This window comes from Lolium rigidum, chromosome 7 (assembly GCF_022539505.1).
Source record: "Lolium rigidum isolate FL_2022 chromosome 7, APGP_CSIRO_Lrig_0.1, whole genome shotgun sequence".
Classification (NCBI taxonomy): Eukaryota; Viridiplantae; Streptophyta; class Magnoliopsida; order Poales; family Poaceae; genus Lolium; species Lolium rigidum.
The window spans coordinates 296,656,651-296,680,113 of NC_061514.1; the positions used below are offsets into that span (position 1 = coordinate 296,656,651).

The following is a 23,463-nucleotide window of genomic DNA, read 5'->3' on the forward strand; positions in this document are numbered from 1 at the left end:
GTGACACGTAACAAAAAATATTAACGTGGAAGGAAAGAGAAAGTTAAAAAAAAAGTGTTTAGCTTCTTTTAATTGAAAAATAAGTAGTTGTGATGATGAAAAACAATTTGGTCAATGAAGTTAGTTAACCCATGACATTATGCTAATCCACACTTGTTAGATAGAATGGTAGGACCGGCCTAGAACCTACTCCATTAGGGTATACGTGGATGAGACCATCTTATATTTGTATGAACAATAATCAGTTCAATATATAAAAAATAGTTCTTTTCATTTGGTTGAAAATCAGCAACAAGTAAACGTTGGCTAGGAAGCACCAGATGCTCATTAGTACAGCAAAACACTCACCCCAAAATAAAAAGTTTCAGTACATGCACAACACAAACGCATTAAACTTCACGCTAAGAAAAATCACAAAAGTCACAACTCTTAACCGTCTGTCTGAATTGCAATGCGTTTTCATCGTTGGGCCTCTCAAAACTACATTGGATTTGTGTATGTTTGATGGCAAGAACTCCGTGTATACCAATGAAACTTCGAGTGGAGAGTGTTGTAGCAAGCGTCTTTTTCCCCACAAGAATAACTCGATGGTTTATATCGAACTCTCGCGGAATTGGCAGAGAGATATCTTTTGCTTCTCCTTTTCAATAAACCTAAAAAACACAGTCTTTCCCTTGTGTCCCCAACTCCACTGTATGGTTGTCAAACATAAGGTTTCGTATTAACTAAACTGAAATAAACTTGTAAATAAAGTAAAACAATCTATGACTAGACAAGAAAGTAAAAAAGCAATAAGATACATGTCTTTTTGGGTTTTTGTTTGTGTTCACTAATAGTAAAAGTGTTTTTGTATTTCAATGTAGAAAATATAAAAGGTGATAAAAGTATTGGAAACTTGCTTCTTATAATAAAAATGGACCGGGATTCATGGGTTCACTTGACTATTCTCTCATAAGGTGTAAGGCGAGCAATATAATATTGATGAAACTTCATTATGTGTATGATAAGCATTCATATGAGCATCACGTTCTATTTTAGAGATGATGCAACACATCTCTCTTATGCTCCTCTAGAAAGGAAAAAACTCCATGCAATCTAGAATTAAGAGTAAATAGAGTATGGCATTTGGTACTTTAACATGATGTTTGAATAAAAAATGTGCTATCTTGAGCAAACAAGATTATCTCAGCCATCACTAGATAATTATAACACATGCATTCACTTAATCCCTAGCGAGGTAACAAAAGAAAGGTATGGATCTCGAATTTGTTATCATTATGCAATCACCACCACCATGTTACTCCAACTAGTACACACGGTCCCCCATGCACGCCCTCTCATACATATTAATATGTCACTACACATTTAATACCATACATCTTACACATAATAGAATTCCAATCTCAATCAACTCACAGAATAAACATCCACCACATAAAGTTTTTTTAAAAAAAAAGATCCACCACACAAGAATTACATAGATAACCATAATCATGTTGGGCAGCTAATATGGTATTAAATCAATGTTAGCACATGGGAGAAATAGATCAAGCTACTGCCACAAACCCATAGTCTAGAGGTGGACTACTCCCTCTAAGGAGCAAGTAGGAGATATGTCCTCGCGGCTGGGAGGTATAAGCCTAGCTGCTGGGATCGCCGCGTTCAGAATCTTCAATGAGCCTTACGCAAACTACTTAGTGACTTCATATCTAGATCTAACTCGTTCTTGCATATCCATAGATAGATCTTGGGTTGTATGTGTAGGCCAAAAAAATTACATGCACAAACCCTAACAACTTTGGCAAAAGAAAAGACCTATGCACCACGTCCAGCATGCATTTGATTGCAATTCTCAAAAGAAAACATGCATTTGATTGCACAAATAATATTGGTCATGCCAAACGATTCTAAAGCAAAAGAATGTAAGAATGCAGAAAGGAAAAAAGAAACCCTATTGATTAGTGACATTGTTAAAGGAAAATAAAAATATTCGAGGCGTCGTATTGAAGGCTTTGATGTATTTCTTGCCGGACTTGAGTGGTCGTTGCACTACACATCATATTTTGATGTGCATATCCGAATAATGAAGATTGATTTTTTTGCGAAATATCCATAGGTATATTGATAATTATCCATAGTAGTACAAATAGCACAAAAGTAATAAAAAATAAATTGATGATTAGACCATCTAGCGACGACTACAAACATTATTCCTCTTGCAGGTTGAAAGTATTTCTTCCCTCCAAGAAAGTCCTATTTGTTTTGTCCCAAATCACTATTTCTTAGGTTTGCTTAATCTTGTAACAAAAGAAAACATCTTCAATATTATTAGATACGGCATGAAATATGTTTCATGCCCTATCAAGAAGAAGAGAAGTGGGTGTTTGCATTCTAGGATACCCAAAGAATATAGATTCAAACTAGTTAGTGCAAGAAAAAAAAACTAGCTTGGTGGGTGTTCATAGAGCTCAGATGCACGGCTAGCTATGAGCCCTGCACGATGGTACTGGGCTGGGCCAGGGAGCTACCAAAATTAGGCCGCACGTTAATTAACTCTCCCTCTAAACATAGCTCGTGCTTCGCCTCCATCGGTCGCGTGGGTGCATGGCCGCCGGTCGTCATTAAAACCAACGGGGCGCCACCACATCGACCGCCAAGCTTCCGACCGCCGGCCGGCACCATGCACGCCATCGTCCTCGCCGCCGTCCTCATTCTGTTCGCCGCCACCGCGGCCGACGGAGCCGACGACCTGCTCGCTCCCCTCGTTAGTGCGCCTCCCCATGTCTCCACGGCTCCCGCGGCGGCGGCCGAGGTCGACGACGCGCCCTCCGGCTCCCTGAAGACGTACCTGGTGATCGTGTGCCGCACCAACGGGCCCAAGGAGAACGGCGACAAGCTGCTCGAGTGGCACGCCTCGCTGCTGGCCTCCATCCTCAACACCACGGCCGACTCGCTCCTCGTCGACGCGCTCTCCGCCGCCCGCCCGCGGCTCGTCTTCTCCTTCCAGCACGTCGTCAGCGGCTTCGCGGCCCGCCTCACAAACGCCGAGGTCGCCGAGCTCGCCAAGCTTCCCTGGTGCGTCGAGGCGCTCCCCGACGCAACCTACCGCCTCATGACCACGTACACGCCCGAGCTGCTCCGGGTGTCTCCGCCGGGGACGGGCGCGTGGAGCGTCGGCGGTAGCATGGGGGAGGGCGTCATCGTGGGGATCCTCGATAACGGTATCGACCCGCGGCACGTGTCCTTCCTCGACGACGGCATGGCGCCGCCGCCCGCCAAGTGGCGCGGCGGGTGCCACTTCGGGGGCGCGCCCTGCAACAAGAAGCTCATCGGCGGGCGGTCCAGGGGCCCGCAGTCCCACGGCACACACACATCCGGCACTGCCGTGGGCGCGTTCGTGAGGGACGTGAAGCTGTCGCCGGCCGACGCACCCGGCGCGGTGGCGTCCGGCATGGCGCCACGCGCGCACCTGGCGTTCTACGAGGTGTGCGTCGGCGACACCTGCTCGGCCACGGAGATCCTCACCGTCACGGAAAAGGTCGCGTTCCAGGACGGCGTCGACGTCATCTCCATCTCCGCTAGCGACGACACGCAGAAGCCCTTCTACAAGGACCTCATCGCGGTCGGCAGCCTCTCCGCCGTCATGTCCGGCGTTTTCTTCAGCACCAGCGCCGGCAACGCCGGCCCGCTCGAGCGCAGCGTCACCAACTGCGCGCCGTGGCAGCTCACCGTCGCCGCCAGCACCATGGGCCGGCGAATCGTCTCCAGGATCCAGCTCGGCAACGGGGTGGTGCTCGACGGGGAGAACCTGAACCAGTACAACCCCGTGGAGAACAGGCCCCTCGTCTTCGTCTCCGGGATGTTCGCCGACGGCGCGCTGAACGGCGTCGACGTCCGCGGGAAGATCGTGGCGTGCGACCGCAGCGAGGACCCGATCACGCGCGCCGACATGGTCGAGAAGGCCGGCGGCGCCGGGATGGTCAGCTGGTCCAGCCTGAAGCGGGGCGCCGCCACCACGCCGGTGGACAGCCTCACCATCGCCGCGTCGCGGGTCCCGCACGCCGACGGGCAGGTCATCATGGCGTACATAAACTCCACGGCCAGCCCCACCGCCAGCCTCACCTTCCTCGGCGCCCAGCTCAACCGCTCCTCCCTGCCGGCCATCGCCGAGTACTCCTCGAGAGGGCCCTGCAACATGTCCAGCGTCGGCGTGCTCAAGCCGGACATCACCGGGCCCGGCACCAACATCGTCGCCTCCGTCTCCGGCGCGGGGAGCAATGCCAGCGCGGCGACTCCCACGAGGACATTCGGGATGCACAGCGGCACGTCCATGTCCACGCCGCACCTGTCCGGGATCGTGGCCATGCTGAAGAAGGCGCGGCCGGAGTGGTCGCCGTCGGCGATCAAGTCGGCGCTGATGACGACGGCGGACGTGACGCACCCGGACGGCACGCCGATCGTGGACGAGACAACGGGCCGGCCGAACTGCTTCGCCATGGGCGCCGGGCTGGTGAACCCGGCGCGCGCGCTGGACCCGGGCCTCGTGTACGACCTCGCGCCGGCGGACTACATCCCCTACGTGTGCGGGCTTGGGTACGAGGAGAACTTCGTCAAGGACATCATCGCGCAGCCGATGATGAACGTGAGCTGCGCCACGGCGGGGAAGATCGAGGGCAAGGACCTCAACTACCCTTCGATCATGGTGACGCTCACGCCGGCCGCGCCGTCGGTGGTCGTGAGGCGCACGGTGACCAACATCGGGGACCCTTTGTCGGTGTACACGGCGGAGGTTGTCGCACCCATGGGCGTCGCCGTCGAGGTGGTGCCGAACGTGCTGGGCTTCGGGGTTATGGTACGGAGGAGTGAGTTCACCGTGAAGTTGACGAGAGGTGCCGATGCCGCCGCCAATGGCACGGCGGAGGGAAGCCTGCGGTGGGTCTCCCGCAACGGCAAATACTCCGTCCGTAGTCCGATCGCCATTCTGTTCGATCCATTACCTAATAACTAACTAACTAACTATAGGATCGACTCCTGTGAGCTCTCTCTTGATATTTTTTGTATGGAGTAGCAGCTCTTTTACGTACAGGATATGGCATGAAGCATGGCAAACGGGGAACAAAATACTTCTTGTACATTATTATCCCATTTCTCGGTATTACACAATAAATTTAACATACTTGCACATCATGTGACATTGTTTGTACTATCTAAATACCCGTGCGGTTGCAATGGGAGAACAAAGAAATTTATAACATACTAGTGAAGATAGAGCTTTTTTTTTTAGATATGGGAGCATAGCCCCGGCCTCTGCATCAATCGATGCACACAGCCATTTATTAAATAAAACATCAACGTCAAGTACTTATTACATAAAGATAGTCTCGCAGACCAAGCAATCTAAAAAGGTATCGAAACGGAACAAAAATAGATGAATGGTAGACAAAGAACTATCCATCTAGAATTCTGCTAATGTGTCGCCATCCGAGTAGCTCGGAAATAGCAGTCCTGAGTGACCTCCAGGAGCCGGCTGCATCCAGTAACCATGGTATTCCGCTGGTCCGCCGGGAGCAAGTATGCCCATTGTTGTAACCAATGCGCCGCACGAAGAATAACCTGCAAAAAATTTGTTCCCTTTTGTTTATTAAAGATAATATCATTCCGACTAGTCCAAATCGACCAACAAATTGCCGAAACACCCATTCGAATATACAGTTTATCCTTCTTATTCACTCCATTTAGCCAATTACCAAACATATTAGTTATATTGGAAGGGGTGGAATATTATATGTAAAAAATATCATGCGCCACACAATTTTTGCAAAAGGACAATGAAGAAACAGATGGTCAACAGTTTCATTAGTGTTGCAAAAACAACATTGTTGACTACCTGTCAATTTTCTCTTCGCCAAATTATCCTTAGTGAGCAACACTCTATTACTTAGAAACCACATAAAAATCTTAATTTCTAGAGGAACCTTAATCTTCCAAAGATATTTCCGCAAAAATCTAGTATGACCATTCATAAGATCAAGGTACATGGATTTAACAGAAAATAAACCAGATTCATTTAGGTTCCAAACAAAAATGTTAGGTTCATAAGATAAGTTAATAGACATAAGCCGCTGGCATAAGTGTAACCATAAATTGTATTTATACACATTGAGAGTTCTTCTAAAACCAATATTCAGCGGTGGGTGTGCCAATACCGTAGAAACCAACTCATTCTTCCGTTGGACAATATTATATAACGACGGATATTGTACAGCTAGAGGGTAGTCGCCAAGCCAAGTATCCTCCCAAAACCGTACCGTCGTCCCATTACCAACCTTGAACCTCCCTCTCTTAAAAAACTCTAGCTTAACCCGCATAAGTCCCTTCCAAAACGGTGAATCTGTAGGTTTAACCTCTACCTGAGCCAATGTTTTGTTTTTGATATACTTATTATGAAGTAGTTGTTGCCACATCCCTTCTTCATGTAACAATTTAAAAAGCCATTTACTTAATAGGCACAGGTTTTTCAGTTCAAGCACCTCAATTCCCAAACCCCCTTGATCCTTAGGTCTACATACTATATTCCATCTAGATAATCTATATTTCTTCTTATCATCCTCCTCTTGCCAAAAAAGCGGGAACGATAATAATCAAGTCTCTTACGCACGCCTTTAGGAATTTCTAGAAATGATAGCATAAACATTGGTAAGCTTGTAAGTACAGAATTTACAAGCACCAGGCGATCCCCATAAGACAACATCTTGCCCTTCCAGCATCCTAACTTTGAGGCAAAACGATTCTCCATCGGATTCCATTCAGAATTGCGAAGTCGCCGGTAATGAATAGGAATCCCTAGATATCGGAAAGGTAAAGTCCCAGATGTACACACAAAGATATTTTTATATTGATGTTCCAATTGTGTAGCTTTACCAAAACAAAACAACTCACTTTTATGGAAATTAATTTTAAGACCAGATAATTGTTCAAAGATACAAAGAATGAGTTTCATATTAACAGCCTTAGCTAAATCATGTTCCATAAATAAGATAGTATCGTCAGCGTACTGCAAAAAAGATACCCCTCCGTCGACTAAGTGTGGAATAAGGCTTCCAACTTGACCCTCCTCTTTAGCCCGAGTTATCAAAATAGCCAGCATATAATTGTTGTGAAGATAGAGCTATACACATCTTGTCTAATCTCCTAATGTGGGCAGTTGTGTGTAACTCCATGAAGACCCCTTTTGATATGAAAAATTGTTGGATGGAGAGTATGTGTCATCTGGATATAATTTGCAATGTATTGTTATCTTCCAAGGAATCTGCAACCAGCATGCATATGTTGAAGCTGCAGCAGTAGCCAAGGAGATTATTTGTTAGAAAAGTCACCTCATGTAAGTTGAGGACATTGGCGACATTTGCCGCAAGATGGAGTGTTGTAGCTTCAGCTTAGAGTACCGACGACCACCGAGGAATTTCCATGTTCTTGCAATTGACAGCAAATACCAATACCAGTCACGACAGCTGCCTGGAGACCTGGATTTTTGTTTTGTTTTCTAGGCTACATCAGAGAAAATTTCGGATTCCTTTATCAGCATATCATATTTCATATTTGATAGTCGCTCTTGGTTGGGGCAGACTGGCTTCAGACAGTTGTTATTTGCCCTGTGAAGACGAGATAGTAGGCTTGACCTCTAAAGAAGCAAAATCAATTGCATCGACCAACTCTAAATTATGTCTGGTCGCTTGAGCCATCGGTGAATTTGATAAGGCATTCCTCGTTTCTTGCCAAATAGATTATCGTTCCAAGATTTTCAAATGCACAACATAAACGTTGAAATACTTGGCAGGGGACGGGGATGGTTCATACTTAAAAAATTCATAATGGTTTTTGTGAATGAATTGATATTAACTACCAAATTTTCAGAAAAAAAACAAGCTGCGTTAACGTTGAACAAATAAGCCGCTCTAGAGAAAGGGCATGTAAAAAATAAATGTATACATTTTCTTCGACCCCACATCTAGCATAAAGCTTGCTATGTGATTATAGTCCTTACATGCCCGAGCTCCTGTTGGCATAGCTCTCCTAAAAAATGTCCACCCAAAAAGTTTGAACTCTCGGTGTTATTTGCTTGTTCTTCCAAATATGGTTGAAGAGTTAAATAGTAGCAGGTTGAAATTGTATTGACATCGGTTTTCCGAGCTCCTGCAATTTTTGAAGACAAGCACAATATGTGCTTTTAGTGTTACATTTACCTGGTTGAGTTAATTTCTAGGATAGAATGTTGTTGCTCGGTAGACTGTATGATTGGAGTTTGCTTGATTGTATTCGTCAACGGTTGCTGAAAGACCATGTCAATAAGTTTATGGTTCCAAACTTGTTGACTGGGAAGCCAGAGGTGTCTCACATGGATTATGAGAGCATCACATGGATTATGAGTTCACGGTTCCAAATAATTTCAGGTGTATTCTAACAAAGTTTGCTTGTCGGATGATGAGAGCAATGTGAACCCATCCTTGACACCATGGACTACTCCGAATTGGTATTTGGCCTTGACTGATCGCAAAGAAGGAATGATCTTTAGGAATGGGTAGGATCTTAATGATGGAGACCAAAAAGCTGATTTTGGAACATTTGGTTTTGGGCACCAAATGGATTGATTCTGGAAAATATTTGGATTTTAAAATATGGAGAAACTCATTTGGTTGATCAGAGATTCTCCAAGCTTCCATAAGAATAAGAGCTTGGTTCATGGCTTCAAGATTTTGAATGACTATCCTTCCTTTATTCTTAGACCCACAAATGTCCTTCCAAGATCTTGAACACAAACTTACTGAATTTGTTTCCTCACACTAATACCATTCTACCAGAAATTGTGAATGATATCAATGAGCTTAGCAAAAATTAAATTTTTTTGGTAAAAAGGATATTGGACATATAGTAAAACATACATGACGAGTTCCAATCTTTCTGCACATGATAACTTATCTGCTTTGTATGTACCAAGTTTGGATTTGAATTTTTCAAACAAAAAATTTTATGCTGCAGTTTTATCCTTGCCAGGTAAAATAAGAGGGTGGCCAAGATGGACAAAGTTGTTGTCAATATTTGGCATTAAAAATATCTGCTTGACTGCATGGATGGTTAAAATGGGACATTTTTTCTCCAAATAATTCCACATTTTTTCCATTTCGGTGTTTGACCTGAATGCATACAAAATTTATGCAAAATGTTCTTCATGCAAGTTGCTTCATGCGTTGTAGCTTGTCCACAAAAAAAAAGAATGGATAGAGGGACAATTTTTCGTTAGGGTTATGCATGCAAAAGAATTAGTGGACATAGCTTCTTGAAGCGCTATAGAAAATTCATTTATTGCAAGAACAAACAGATAAGAGGATAAGGGACACCTCTGTCTGATACCCCTATCGCCGCGAAAGTTTGCAAAAGGCTAGCCATTAATAATAACCGAAAAAAATCGCGAGGAATCACATGCATGGATTAAATTTATAAAATGACCGCGTAGCACTTTATGAGTAAGATCAATAACAATGATATTCCACTCCATTCTATCAAAAGCTTTTGCAAGATCTATTTTAAATATGAAAGCTTGATTTTTTCAAGAGAAAAGAGGGAAAGAATGAGTAATTTCTTAGCAGTAATTATATTTTTACTTATACGCCTACCCTCAATGAAAGCTCGTTGAGATTGATTACATAAGAAAAGGAGCGAGAGCGTTCATGCAAATGGGTACACATGCACTTTACGACACAATATTAGTATTGTGTTTTACAAGAAACCCACGATACAGCCCAACAGATCAAATAAAAATGGAGGCAAGCCCAAGCGACAATGTTCAACCAACGACAAATATTTAAGTCACTTAAAACTAACGTGGCAGATAATATTATTTGTTATTTTAGTCGGCTTGAAAATGAATGAAGAGGGCATAAGAAACTGAAACTTCAAAGGATTGTAAGTACAACATTCATACTCGTGTTGAACTGTACTTTCTTTGCAACTAACTTTTTTTTTGCGAATTATACTTGATGTCATGTGATTAGATCAGTTATTTCGTGGGCATATTACACCGTCGGCCATGAAGCCTACTACATTGTCACTCAGAGCTAAATGCAACATAAAGATATATGTGCTACATTTTTTAGACATGCATTGCACGTGCACGATTACTAGTTATGGTTATTGGCTGGACCCTCCTCCTTTTTCCGGGCTTGGGACCGGCTATGCAAAAATATCAAGTGTGAACTTAACATTAATATCATAGGCGGAGTTCCCCCACCTACCACATACCCCAGAAAATCCACCCAACTACCTAACTCAAATAAAAACAGTAATCCCACCTAAATATGTAGAGCTAGTAATACCATAGAATCCAAACAACACCTATTTTTTCTTTTTTTCTTGAAATAGCACACTGGTAGACTAGAAACTACATGAACGAACTTTTTTTGGATTAATTTTTGAAAAATATTAAGCAAAATAAGAGACCATACTATTAGTTTTTTTAAAAAAAATGAAAAGGAAGTCTAGATTCATGAGTAACTAAAGATCATACACACAAACAATTGTTTCTTTTTCGTTTTTTTTTTTGGGTTCAAGCCGAGACATAATCTCAACAAGTAACAAGTTCTGATAAATGTTGCAGCTGGCGAAATACACGTGCTCTGCTGATGTGCGTCTCCAGTAAGCAATGACAGCCTGGAGAATAATGTGTCACAAAAAAGGGAAATAGCAAGGCTACATGAATAAGAAGAGAAGAAAATACAGAACGTGTATATATATATATATATATATATATATATATATATATACATATTGTGTTTGAAACCTGTAAATGGGAGAAATGTATGAACTCACAGGTTTTTTTTTAATTCCTATACGATGTAGTGTTATCACCAGATTTTGGCTAAATCAGGAGGTGGGCCGCGATCGAGATGGGCTTGGGAGATTACATATGGAAGAAGTATGAAGCGGCCTGGCACGGAGAATTTGGGCTAGTTAGCCCGTGTATCTTAATATAATAGATTGTATACCGGTTTAGAAGTTAGATTTTATCTCGTGCACGGTTTGGTGCACGCCCACATTAGAAAGTCCGCTGGACTATAAATATGTACCTAGGGTTTATGGAATAAACAACAACTCACGTTCAACCCCAAAAACAAACCAATCTCGGCGCATCGCCAACTCCTTCGTCTCGAGGGTTTCTATCGGGTAAGCGACATGCTGCCTAGATCGCATCTTGCGATCTAGGCAGCACAAGCCCCACGTTGTTCATGCGTTGCTCGTACTTGAAGCGCTTTTGATGGCGAGCAACGTAGTTATCATTAGATGTGTTAGGGTTAGCATTGTTCTTCGTTTAAGCATGCTTACGTAGTGCAACCCTTGCATATCTAGCCGTCCTCACGCCTATCTCAGGTGTGGGGGCGGCACCCCGCTTGATCATTATTTAGTAGATCTGATCCGTTACGATTGCTCCTTGTTCTACAAGGATTAGTTTAATATCTGCAATAGTCCGGCCTTACAAAGGGGGAGGATCCTGTGGCACGTAGGGTGGCGTTCGCAAGTCCTAAACGGGATGTTCCTAGGATCAACTTCATGTTGGTTTTTTGGCCTTGTTTAGGATCGGCTTACGAGCACCGTGCGTGGCCATCCGGCCCAACCTCGGAGTAGGATGATCCGATTATGTGGTGAAAACCCTAAATCGTCGTAGATCTCATTAGCTTCATCTTGATCAAGCGGGACCACCAAGTATTCGTACACCCCGTACGGATCATGGGTGGATCGGCTCTTTGAGCCGATTCACGGGATAACTCGAGAGCCGATCGAGGCTCGTATTTAACGTTTACATGTATGCCCTGCGAGAAACTAAGCGAGGCAATCTCATCACCTTCACGACCGAGGTATAGGTCGGGTGGCACGCCCTTGCACTTCGCAACGCCGCGTGTGACCGAGAAGAGCATTGCGGGCCGTCGCTCGGAGGGGTCTCGGCCAGCCGCAGCTCTAGGCTCCCCCGGCTCTACGGTGTTGACAAGGCCGCTGCCCGCCGGTGGGTTTTGGCGGTCAACACATTTCGGCACGCCCGGTGGGACGATCGTCTACATCAACCACATCGCCATCTACATACGAGATGGCGGACGGCACGCCGGTCACATGCGACGAGATCAAAGCCATCCTCGAAGCCGCACTCTTCGGCTCCTCCCACCGAACCCACTCCCATGGCGTCGGGGGAGGGGCTCCACGCCCGAAGGCGCGCTTGAGGAGAGGGATCTCTCCACCCCGTTGGAGGAGCGCACCAAGTCTGCTGAAGCATGGGGATCTACCCAAGGAGCTCGAGAAGGGAACATGACGGGATCAAGGCAACCCTTGGAGCCGAACTCATCGGCTCCGCCGAGAAGACCCGGCCGCACGGTATCGGGCTTGGTAGGAACCCACGCCGGGGCCCGGCGTCGACACGGTGGATCTCAGCCACCCCATAGATCGGACAAAGTGTTCCTTTGGTGTCAATGTGGCAGGATCTGCAAGCCGCCATGACAAAGGGGAAACAGAAAGCAGCCACTCCCGTGGCAAGGATGAAAAGGGGCCGATCCGCGCGGCCAACCCCGAGGCGAGGACATGCGGTACCTGGCAAGGGAGGGAATAAAAAGCATGCGGTATCAACGCCCACACTCCAAGCACCCTCTCAGCAAATACGAGCAACACCAAGACCGACGTCGGCGCTACGACGCCGACGATGAGAGGAATGTCCGGTCTGATGCCGAGGTCGGAAGGTACCGCCAACATGGTAGAAGCAACAAAAGGTACGGCCGTCACGCCGAAGGGAGGCCAAGGGGACGGAGTGACATGGATAAGCACTGGGACTGCCCGTTTTTCAAACATTGCTGGGACTCAGGGATGAGCCGATTGCCAACAATCGAGGACCGCCCGAATGCAAACAAAGAAAGAAGGGTGCCGCTAACGTGTCTGCGTTCAGCCGGCTAGGGCCTTTCCCGCATCGGGACAAGCGTGCCGAGTCCCCTCAGATGGAAGATCTCGAGGAGCTAGAGGACGATAGTGAAGAATACAAATATCGTCGATCCGGATGGTACCACGATGGGCTCAGCCATTCCCGAAGCAAAGAGTCCAGCGTCCGCAAGGGTTGAAAGAAGCCGAAAGATTATATCTGCGCACGCTAAGGAGGGCACGGCCCGGTCCGGCCGCCAAAATTCTGCGAACCTTGGACGAGGAAGGTCGGCCACGAAGAAAAGAGTGGCGCCCGAACGAAGAAAAGCCGATGATGAAACATCGGCTGGCACAAATATGGTGTTTATCCTCCCTTCGGAGTTCAATGCCCCGGGGTTAGACGAGACCTCCGTGGCACAACTTGATCGCGGCCCACGGCCGGTTATCTTTGAGAAGCCACGAGACAGGAGCTACGAGCATCCGAAGGCCCCGTACTTACGAGGGTATATTGATGGGAGGCCTGTAAACGGGATGCTTGGTGGACACCGGAGCGGCGATTAACATCATGCCGTATTCTATGCTACGTCGGGCCGGGACGCTCGAGTTCGGATCCGATCAAGACCAACGTAACGTTGAGCGACTTCAACGGCCAAGCATCCGAAGCACAAGGAGTTCTGAATGTGGATCCGACCGTAGGAAGAAAAACCATCCCCACGGCGTTCTTTATCGTTGATAGCACGAGCGGTTATGCTTGTTTTGCTAGGAAGAGATTGGATCCACGCCAACCGCTGCATTCCCTCCACGATGCACCAATGCATAATACGGTGGGATGGGGATGAGGTAGAGGTCGTCCAAGCCGACGACTCGGCCGAAGTTTCAACGGCCGGCATGAACGCATGGGAAGCGACGAGGCCAAGAACCCCTTTCGGGCATCAAATTAGACGACTGCGAGCGCATCGATGTGACGAAGGGAAGGGTTAAGCTAGTTTTATCCACCGGCCTCGACCATGTAGTGTAAGCCAAGCAATGTGCAAGTCGGCGAGGCTGATCCTTGTGATCGGCCCCAAGGATCCGTGAAGGAGCATTACAAGACCTTCACCGAGCAAACAACGTGGAGGCCGATTCCGATGATCGGCCGGGAATATCCTCACCCACCATTCCGCCCGGGTTCAACATGTTATCCAACGAGCCGATACCATCAATTCTCTTGACGAGAATCGGCTGGGGGGGCACCCAGGTATATAAAATATGAGGGTGTGCAACAGAACCATTTCATCTTCTGTTGATGGGTATTGGAACATGGGGGGCCGATATACAAGTCGGCCGGAAAAATAAAAAAAAAAAAAGGTTCGAAAAATTTCAGGCATAGCCGATGCAGCAGGCATCAACTTAAGAGCGAGAGGGGTAGTTCCCTCCAAGAGTCCGGAGAACGTCGAAACACGAAAACGTTCTCACCGGAAGTTGCTTCAGCCTGCCGAAGATGATGAGCTGATCCGATCGGCAAGGCGCAAGGTTTGGACTAAAGAAGCTCGGGGAGGGCGGCTCGTCCCGGAATTCCCTCATTCTAAAGGAGCCGATTTGTTCTAAATCGGTTGATACGGCGTTGTGAGTTAGAAACCAAGGATGATTGACGTAATCAGCTCGTCGCTATTCTCACCTTGAAGGCCCGGGGGCAGCTCACTTTGAAGGTCTCCGCTCGGGGAGCCGATCTCGTTGGGATCGGCCGAACTCTGCACCGCAAGTTACCCGAGGAACGGTGCCTATGTTGCAAATTTATCATAGCTTGCTCGGATCGGCTGTATGGACCCTCAACGGAAGGGAGGTGATCGGCTGGTGGCCCTGCGGGATAACTCTTTTGGACAGGGTTGGGCCCGCCCCGAAATCTCAATGATGATGATCCATCCTTTACCCTCGCCGTGGCTAAGGCTCGGGGGGCAGCTCGCCCTCGAGGTCTAACCAACTCTGTCAAAATGGGCCCGCTCTTCGTGTCGGCTCAAAAGACGGTGTTTATTGTAGAGGGAAGCTGTCGGAGCTGAACGAGCAGAATTCGGAGAGAATAAAGAAGAGGAGACCTGACATTATTTCAGGAGTTTTGCCGCTAGGTCCAACATGTCATCTTGAATGAGATCTGTGGATTCGCGCGAATAAGGCTTGGACTTGTGTGGCAAGGAGTTTGGGTCTAGATGGATCTATCTCGAAATCTAGTGTGGGAGGCTGGTGCGGTGCCATCGGCTTGTTGGGCATGGTCTAGTGTGGCAATCGGCGAGAATCGGGAGGGGAGACAATCGGCTAAATTATCATAAATGGAATCGGCAAAATCGAGTTGGGGAATTTCTTCATTGATGAGCCAGATTTCTTACGAGAGAAGAGCTGATTGCCCTCAAAAGAGAAGACCAGGGGGATACATTGCCCCGTCCGCTATCGCTAGTCCTATGCTAAGACCCTATCTAGGGGCCGCTCGCTGCCCTCGTCGTCGTCGTCGTCACCGTCGTCGCCACCGCCGGTGCTACTCCCCGCCGGCTCGTCGTCGCTGCTCCAGCGGCCGCCGATAGGACCCTCGTCGTCTTCGTCCTCTTCGTCGGCGTCGTCGTCACTGTCGACGTTGCTGAAGTTCCCGGGCCAGAGGTGGCGGCGTTTGGCCGGCGGCTCGTCGGAGGAGCTGTCTTCATCCTCCTCCTCCTCTCCCTCTTCCTTCACCTCCTCGGAGGTGGTGAAGTCCGCCCAAGAGAGACGGTCGTCTTCGCTCTCCTCCACTACTTCTTCGTCAGCAAGGAAGCGGAGGTCGCTCTCCCCGTCGGTTTGGGATTTATCATCCTCGGACCAGACGGAGGAGTCATGGTCCTCTTTGTCCCACTTCGTCGGGGCAAGGATGTCATACGCCGCTTGTGTACCCCACGAGGGCGTCGACTCTCGGATGGGAGAAGACACGTGGGAAGGATCCGACGAAGAAGAAGAGGAAGAGGAAGAGGACATGGTTGCGGGGGAGGGTTTTTTGGAGCACTACTGCGGAAGGGGTAAAGAAGAGAACTGTTCGTTGTGGCTAAATAAAAGGAGGTGGGGGTTTTAATTCCCGAGCAGTTCTCGAGGACATGGTGCCAAAACTGTCAAATCGTGCAGAGAAGTTGGGAAGGCAAGTCGTCATGATAAGGCGTGCTGCGACAGTTCCGTTCTGCTGTGACACGACCCCTCTGGAAAAAAAACAGAGTGGTTTTGAAATTATCATTACCAAAACCAGGGGGGCATGTGTTATCACCAGATTTTGGCTAAATCAGGAGGTGGGCCGCGATCGAGATGGGCTTGGGAGATTACATATGGAAGAAGTATGAAGCGGCCTGGCACGGAGAATTTGGGCTAGTTAGCCCGTGTATCTTAATATAATAGATTGTATACCGGTTTAGAAGTTAGATTTTATCTCGTGCACGGTTTGGTGCACGCCCACATTAGAAAGTCCGCTGGACTATAAATATGTACCTAGGGTTTATGGAATAAACAACAACTCACGTTCAACCCCAAAAACAAACCAATCTCGGCGCATCGCCAACTCCTTCGTCTCGAGGGTTTCTATCGGGTAAGCGACATGCTGCCTAGATCGCATCTTGCGATCTAGGCAGCACAAGCCCCACGTTGTTCATGCGTTGCTCGTATCGAAGCGCTTTTGATGGCGAGCAACGTAGTTATCATTAGATGTGTTAGGGTTAGCATTGTTCTTCGTTTAAGCATGCTTACGTAGTGCAACCCTTGCATATCTAGCCGTCCTCACGCCTATCTCAGGTGTGGGGGCGGCACCCCGCTTGATCATTATTTAGTAGATCTGATCCGTTACGATTGCTCCTTGTTCTACAAGGATTAGTTTAATATCTGCAATAGTTTGGCCTTACAAAGGGGGAGGATCCTGTGGCACGTAGGGTGGCGTTCGCAAGTCCTAAACGGGATGTTCCTAGGATCAACTTCATGTTGGTTTTTTGGCCTTGTTTAGGATCGGCTTACGAGCACCGTGCGTGGCCATCCGGCCCAACCTGGAGTAGGATGATCCGATTATGTGGTGAAAACCCTAAATCGTCGTAGATCTCATTAGCTTCATCTTGATCAAGCAGGACCACCAAGTATTCGTACACCCCGTACGGATCATGGGTGGATCGGCTCTTTGAGCCGATTCACGGGATAACTCGAGAGCCGATCGAGGCTCGTATTTAACGTTTACATGTATGCCCTGCAGGAAACTAAGCGAGGCAATCTCATCACCTTCACGACCGGGTATAGGTCGGGTGGCACGCCCTTGCACTTCGCAACGCCGCGTGTGACCAGGAAGAGCATTGCGGGCCGTCGCTCGGAGGGGTCTCAGCCAGCCGCAGCTCTAGGCTCCCCCCGGCTCTACAGTGTTGACAAGGCCGCTGCCCGCCGGTGGGTTTTGGCAGTCAACATGTAGACGTTGTCATCTTGAACGTCTTCAGAAGAAGGAAAGAGAAAAAGGTCAATCAGTAATGTGTATATGAATATATGCATGCATAAAATCGTTGAAAAGCAAGGAAATTAGCAGCGAAGATTTTTAGAAACGTACCTTGTGGTATGGGCGGACGCATGGAGACAAAAATGATGGGCCGGTTAGGATGGGCACGGAGTGAGTTCTCCAGCGCAGCCTCCGCTTGCTTGCCCTCCCCGACCGTCACTCCAGAACTTGTGACTTTGACTTTCACATCCCTGAGGGATGACAGATTCCCCATGCGCACATCAAACCAATCACCACCGTTAGCAGCTGCTTCATCTTTGGCGACCCGCAAACTGATATAGATATCAACCATCTGAACCTTCGGCATAGCTTCTGGTTGGAACACAATGTGGCTGGGCGTCTCGGAAAAAACTTTGAAGTGTAATAGCTGGCGGAACCCATTAGCACGGATGACTAGCAGCCTTGGGTGGTGGGTACATAAGATGAGCTCATCAAGAGACGGTAAACTTCCAAGTGATTCCAGCTCCTCCTGCTTCAAATCCCCGACACGGATGTTTAACTTGGAAAGGTGCGACATACGTGAGGGATTATTTTTTATCCATGCTGGCAGTGTTGAGAATTTGATGTATCCTCCTGTGGAAAATTCACGGAGACTTCGAGCGGGCACCCAACGTTCGCCCAACATATGCATTGATATAGGATTATAATGAACAGTGCCAATTTGTATACTCTGGATGTTGGACAGTTTACCTAGTGACTCCACAAAAGCTTCCTCCAAGTCCAAAGTAACATTATCAAACTCAATATCAAGGTTCCTCAAATTTACCATGCGGCCGAGCTCATTCACGGTGCTTACAGAGTCACCATGGATCTTACTCAGCACTTCCAGCGATGACAGGTTTCCCAACCCATCTGGAAACTTCTTGCAATTATGTGGAAGAAGTAGTAGGCACATCAATTTTCCAAGCTTAATAAGACTGCATGGAAGCCCTTCTATATTATATACTCTCAGATCTAGCACCTGCAAAAACTGCAACTTTCCAATTTCTTCCGGGAGTTCAGAAATTCCTGTTTTAGCTAGACCTAGGTACCTCAGGTGAAGTAAACTTCCCAGCTCCCGAAGGTGAAGATTACCGTGATCTCCAAGATTACATCCAGTCAAGTCCAAGACACGTAAAACACCAAAGCTCGAGAATGGTGGCATTAGATCAATAGCAGGTTCAAATGCAGCAACGGACCTCACTTGTAATACACTCACAGATTTGGGAGGTGTGGTTTGAAGCTCTTCTTTACTAGCATATTGGAGGGACATCCTGCGATATTTCCGCTCAGAATACATGCTGTCAGCAGTACCATTCAATATAGTAACAAAGTTTTCCTCCCTTGACAAGGAAGAAATTAAATCGAGAACCATATCATGCACACGGCAAGCATCTACCTGGCCTACCGCGAACTCAAAGTATACCGGCTGGATCATATTTCTGTTCACGAGCTCGTTGAAATAAGTTTCTCCCATCTCAAAGAGACTAATTTTTTCTTTTCCAGGTTGGATAAAACTCTCGGCAATCCACATCCATATCAACTGATCTTTTCTGATTTTGCAGTCCTCTGGAAACATGCTTAGATATAATAAACATGTTTTCAGATGAGAAGGCAGATCATAATAGCTAAAGGATAGTATCTTCAACATTTGTTCTACATTGGGGTCTTCTTTAAGTCCACGACCGATGGACTCAAGCAAAACATGCCATTCGTCCTCTGGTTTTACCTTCCCATCACTAGCCAAAAGACTTGCTAGAGTAATTATTGCTAATGGCACTCCTCCACATTTCTTCAATATATCTATGGACACTTTTTCAAATTCATGGGGACATTCACTCTCGTGGGAAAATATCCTTTTATAGAAGAGCCTTTTGGAATCATCATCACTAAGAGGTGTCATTTGATAAACTGAATCATGGGTAGATGAGCTGCATAATTTAGCTACACTCACTATACGAGTTGTTGTGATTAGCCGATCGCCAAAGTTGTTACTGCTACAGAATGCCAAGTTGATAATGGTCCACAATTCTTTATCCCATATATCATCAATCACAATGAGGTACCTATTCAAATTATGAAATTAACACAATGCGTGTACACATGCATGATAAGCTTAACATGAAAAAACTAAGAATAACTAAGACGCATAGGAAAAAGTACAGATAAATTGATGCATTAGAGATCATATTTCTATCAAAATGTTTTAAGCAAACATTTTCTATGGATCCATACGATTCCGCAAAGCATATGCCTTTAATGCAAAAGGTACACGTTTTCTAACCATGCAATGGTGGTAAGATCGATCAGGGAGATTGAGAGATAAGGCATGCAACACCAAAGTACAGTAGAAGATTCTGACCATTTATTCATTAATCCACACCAACACATTGTCAAAAATTGAGTTTCAGTTTTTTTATATTTTTTCTAAACAATACAAACGCATTTGAATAGGGAAAAAAATTGAGTGTCATTTCCCCTCTGATAGGATTGGAAAACTACAGGATCTGAAGCAAGAGCATTTGAAACCACATGAAAATAGAAACAAACCAAGAGGTCATTGTGGATGGAACATTTCCTCCAAATAGACCAATAAGAAATATTTAGGAATCATAAATAATATTTGATTCTACATATCTAATGACCTACATAGAAAAAATAAACTTATGCTTTACATCCTCGAAATTTCTATGAAATTATTTGAATACAAAAATCCTTACACTGGTAGGAAAAGGCTTACAAATGGCATTACGTTGATAGTGTTTCTAAATATTGCCGCATCACTGGTATAAGTTGTGGTGTTTGATTTCAGTCAACACAACCAGTATTTCAGTACACAGTATTTCAGTACTTGTGTAGTGTATTCATAAGCGCAATGGAAATGGTATGTAGACCCAGCTGCACACCCCGGCGGAAAATATTATCGGTGTGTCTATATATGGCCACGCCACCAGTATTCTTGCATCAGTGGCGTGGAATACTAGGTAGGACGTGCCACCAATATTTCTAATTCAGGCCCACTTATGGGCCCCACATACCGGTGGCATGTCGCTCTTCTACATGATGTGTAACACCACCAATAGCATCGGTACTCGGTAGGGCCGCTCAAGAAGTCCCTTCTAGGCCTACATACAGGTGGCGTGACAACATTTCTACACGCCACCAATAGTGTGAGTTAGCTGGCGTGTCTTCCAAATGTTCAACGCCACCAGTATCATCAATGGGGCCGCCTGTGGGTGCACCTGTGGAGCCTATGTACCAGTCCTGTGTTTATTAGAATGACACACCACTAATGTGGTGGCAGATTGAAACTACCATGTGCATTCCCACTTTGCTTCTTCCTTCTCATTTTCTTTCTCCTCTTAATATATGCCATCACTTCTCTCATCTCCCCCTTTTCTCTAGCTTTTTCCCTTTTCCGCTGACCTCTCTACTCACTCTACTCCACCTACCCCCCCCCCCCCGCTGAACCCCCACTCACTCTATCTACGTCTCAAAGGGAGTATTAATTATCGTATCCCTGCGCCTATAGGTATATAAAGATGATGAATGATCGCCAGACATATTGTTGTATGTGTTGCTTGTGAACCATTTTGGAGATGCATATTTTTTTGTTTCTTTTTTCAGGGAATGAGTTGCCGATGTTTTTGAGAAACGTTGATTAATTTTTGTTTTCTCAAATTTTTGGCCCTCAATATGTCCTACTTTTGGAAAAGGTCAAGCTAAAATTTTCTATGAGGGTGGCCGCCCCTCCTCTCCCGCGAGGCAACCACGGTCTCCTTGTGGGGTTGTGTGAAAAAAAAACCCAGAACTAGAGCCAGCGGATTGTACCGTCTGTGCCTACGTAGTCCGAAACTGTCGTCTGAGCCAGGTTTAAGCGTTAAACCGGTTTTCCGCTCCATCCGGATAAATCTTGTGAGAGATGAAAAAAAAGCCAGGCATAGGGGTTCGAAACTGACGTAGTTATACCTAGATTCCATCTGAGCCTGAGGAGGGATGTCTTGTGCCGGGGTTGTTGCCCTCCAGAGCAGCCTCTATGCTGGCAACCCAGGAGGAGGGAGGGGATGACTGGGATGAGAGGAGGGAGATGTGTTTTCCGTTGATAAATAAGATGGGGAGAATTTCACTACCCTAGGTCTGCACCAACTAGGAATGCACACAACCATTAAGCATCAATATTAGAATTTTTTAATTTTTTGTTAAGATTAAACTCCAGTCCTCAAGATAAATTGCATGAGTACCAGAACAACTGGATTCTGTTTTTTCTTTCTTGAGGACTTAAATTTGCATCCGTGAGGATTTAGACTCAGATGTTGTAAGAGCAGTATGGTATATGGAATGAATAGAAACCTAAATTTACATCTGTGACGATTTAGACTCAGATGTTGTAAGAGCAGTATGGTATATGGTATAGTTAGCATCCCTTATCAAGCAAAACTGACGTAGTTATACTTAGATGCCAAGTTACCTGGCCCTTCGTCCAAACAAGTGGATTCTGCCTTTTCAGTTTGGTATAAATAATAAATGAGGTCAAATCTATCCAAATTTTAAAACGGAAAATTATGGAATTTCTAAAAGTCATCACATGGTCGCTACATGGAGGTATAAAATGAAGGTTACAGTAAAACCTTCACTTTTTTCATAACTTCGCAATTTACTCATTATTAAACTACTTACTCCGTTTCATATTAGTTGTCCTAGATTTAGATTTATCTATTTATAAACTGAAATGTCATCAATAAGTTAGTGACAGTTTGACATGGGCTTACCTTTTGTTCTCGAGACGCTTCCGGAGTTTGTCAATGAGCTGCCTTTCATCCAATCCGGTGGGCTGACTTCCGTACTTGTCAAGATCAAGAAGGATGTCCATGAAAACCTTCTTGGCGTCGGCATTTCGACCGACGGTTACGAAAGCACTTGAAGCATAATCTCCCTTGATCTTGTCAAACACCGTTTTGACAAGAGTGGTCTTGCCCAGTCCTCCGAATCCGACAACAGAGACAGTCTTCAGCTTTTTCGTTGACATGCCATCTCCGTCGTCCATGAGCAACTTCATTACCTCTTGATCTCTTCTTCCAGCAATACCCACAAGCTCAGTCACTTCTGTGTACAGAGCCTGAAGGCGAGGATCGATGGTCATCACAGGTGCAGGCTTATCGACAATATTGTTGATGTTGTACCTATCACGCCTGCTAGCAACCTCTTGGACTTGCTTATTGATCTCCTTGATGGCGTCGGCGATCTCATGGCGAGCCTTCCCCTTAGTGAACAAGCCGGCCATCTTCTCCGTGAGCCTCTTGAGCTTGTTTGACTTGGTGGCGGGCTCGGTGCCATCATCGACACGCACCAGGAACTTGTCGACGACGTCCTCCATGTCGAAGGAGAGCTCCCTCACCTCCCCTGCCCAGAGTTTGACCTGCTCGTCGAGCTGGTCCCGCGGCACCCTGGCCACCTTGCGGAGGGCAGCGTGCATGCTCTGCATCTCCTTCTCAAGGGACTTGACGCCTTCCTTGACCCCCTTCTGCAGCTTGTACTCCTCGTTGAGGAGCTCGGCAAGCTTCGGGAGAAGGGTGCCCATGGCACCCGTTGCCAGATCCATGGCTATTGCTTGTGGAATATTTTAGTTGGTTGCTAGCTTGGTTGATTTGCTGTTCGTTGGAGTGCCCAAGGGCTGCTCTTTAATAGAATTCTGCCGGCCGGACTAGCAAGTTGACAATCATGCATCTCAAAGTCGTCGGCCAGGGCATGCAGTAACGTGCTCTCATTACCTACATATAGTACTATGATCAAGGCGTTGAATACACATGGTATGACGTGCGTTGATTCGTGCAATCACATGCATATAGATCAAGGCCGGCTTAACACATGGGGGTTGGCTCTTCGTGCAACACTCATAGTACTAACATGAGTCTACAAGCTAATTAATACAATCATATACTTCCTCTATTACAGTGAAGTAGTACTAATTTGTTTTGCAATTTTCGTCAAATCGTAAGACGCAAGTTGGAATTGTTGTGACTTTTTCTAGCTAC

At 46.3% G+C, this 23,463-nt stretch overlaps 1 protein-coding gene across 1 annotated transcript; it reads right to left on the minus strand.

Moving 5' to 3' along the window:
- Nucleotides 1-5,455: 5,455 nt before the first annotated feature.
- Nucleotides 5,456-23,055, minus strand: LOC124673030 (disease resistance protein RGA5-like). Its single transcript, XM_047209164.1, has 3 exons — nt 22,201-23,055; nt 17,504-19,497; nt 5,456-5,613 (listed from the first exon to the last, which is right to left on the minus strand). The coding sequence occupies exons 1-3, from the start codon at nt 23,028-23,030 to the stop codon at nt 5,456-5,458; spliced, it is 2,982 nt and encodes a 993-aa protein (XP_047065120.1). The 5' UTR covers nt 23,031-23,055.
- Nucleotides 23,056-23,463: the final 408 nt, after the last annotated feature.

Excerpts from the sequence above, each read along its gene's own strand:
- LOC124673030 (XM_047209164.1), bottom strand. The coding sequence starts at position 23,030 with ATGGATCTGGCAACGGGTGCCATGGGCACCCTTCTCCCGAAGCTTGCC. Across the intron at positions 19,498-22,200 it reads AAGCGTCTCGAGAACAAAAG|GTACCTCATTGTGATTGATG; the intron begins GTAAGCCCATGT and ends TAATTTGAATAG. Across the intron at positions 5,614-17,503 it reads GCGTCCGCCCATACCACAAG|GTTATTCTTCGTGCGGCGCA; the intron begins GTACGTTTCTAA and ends AATTTTTTGCAG.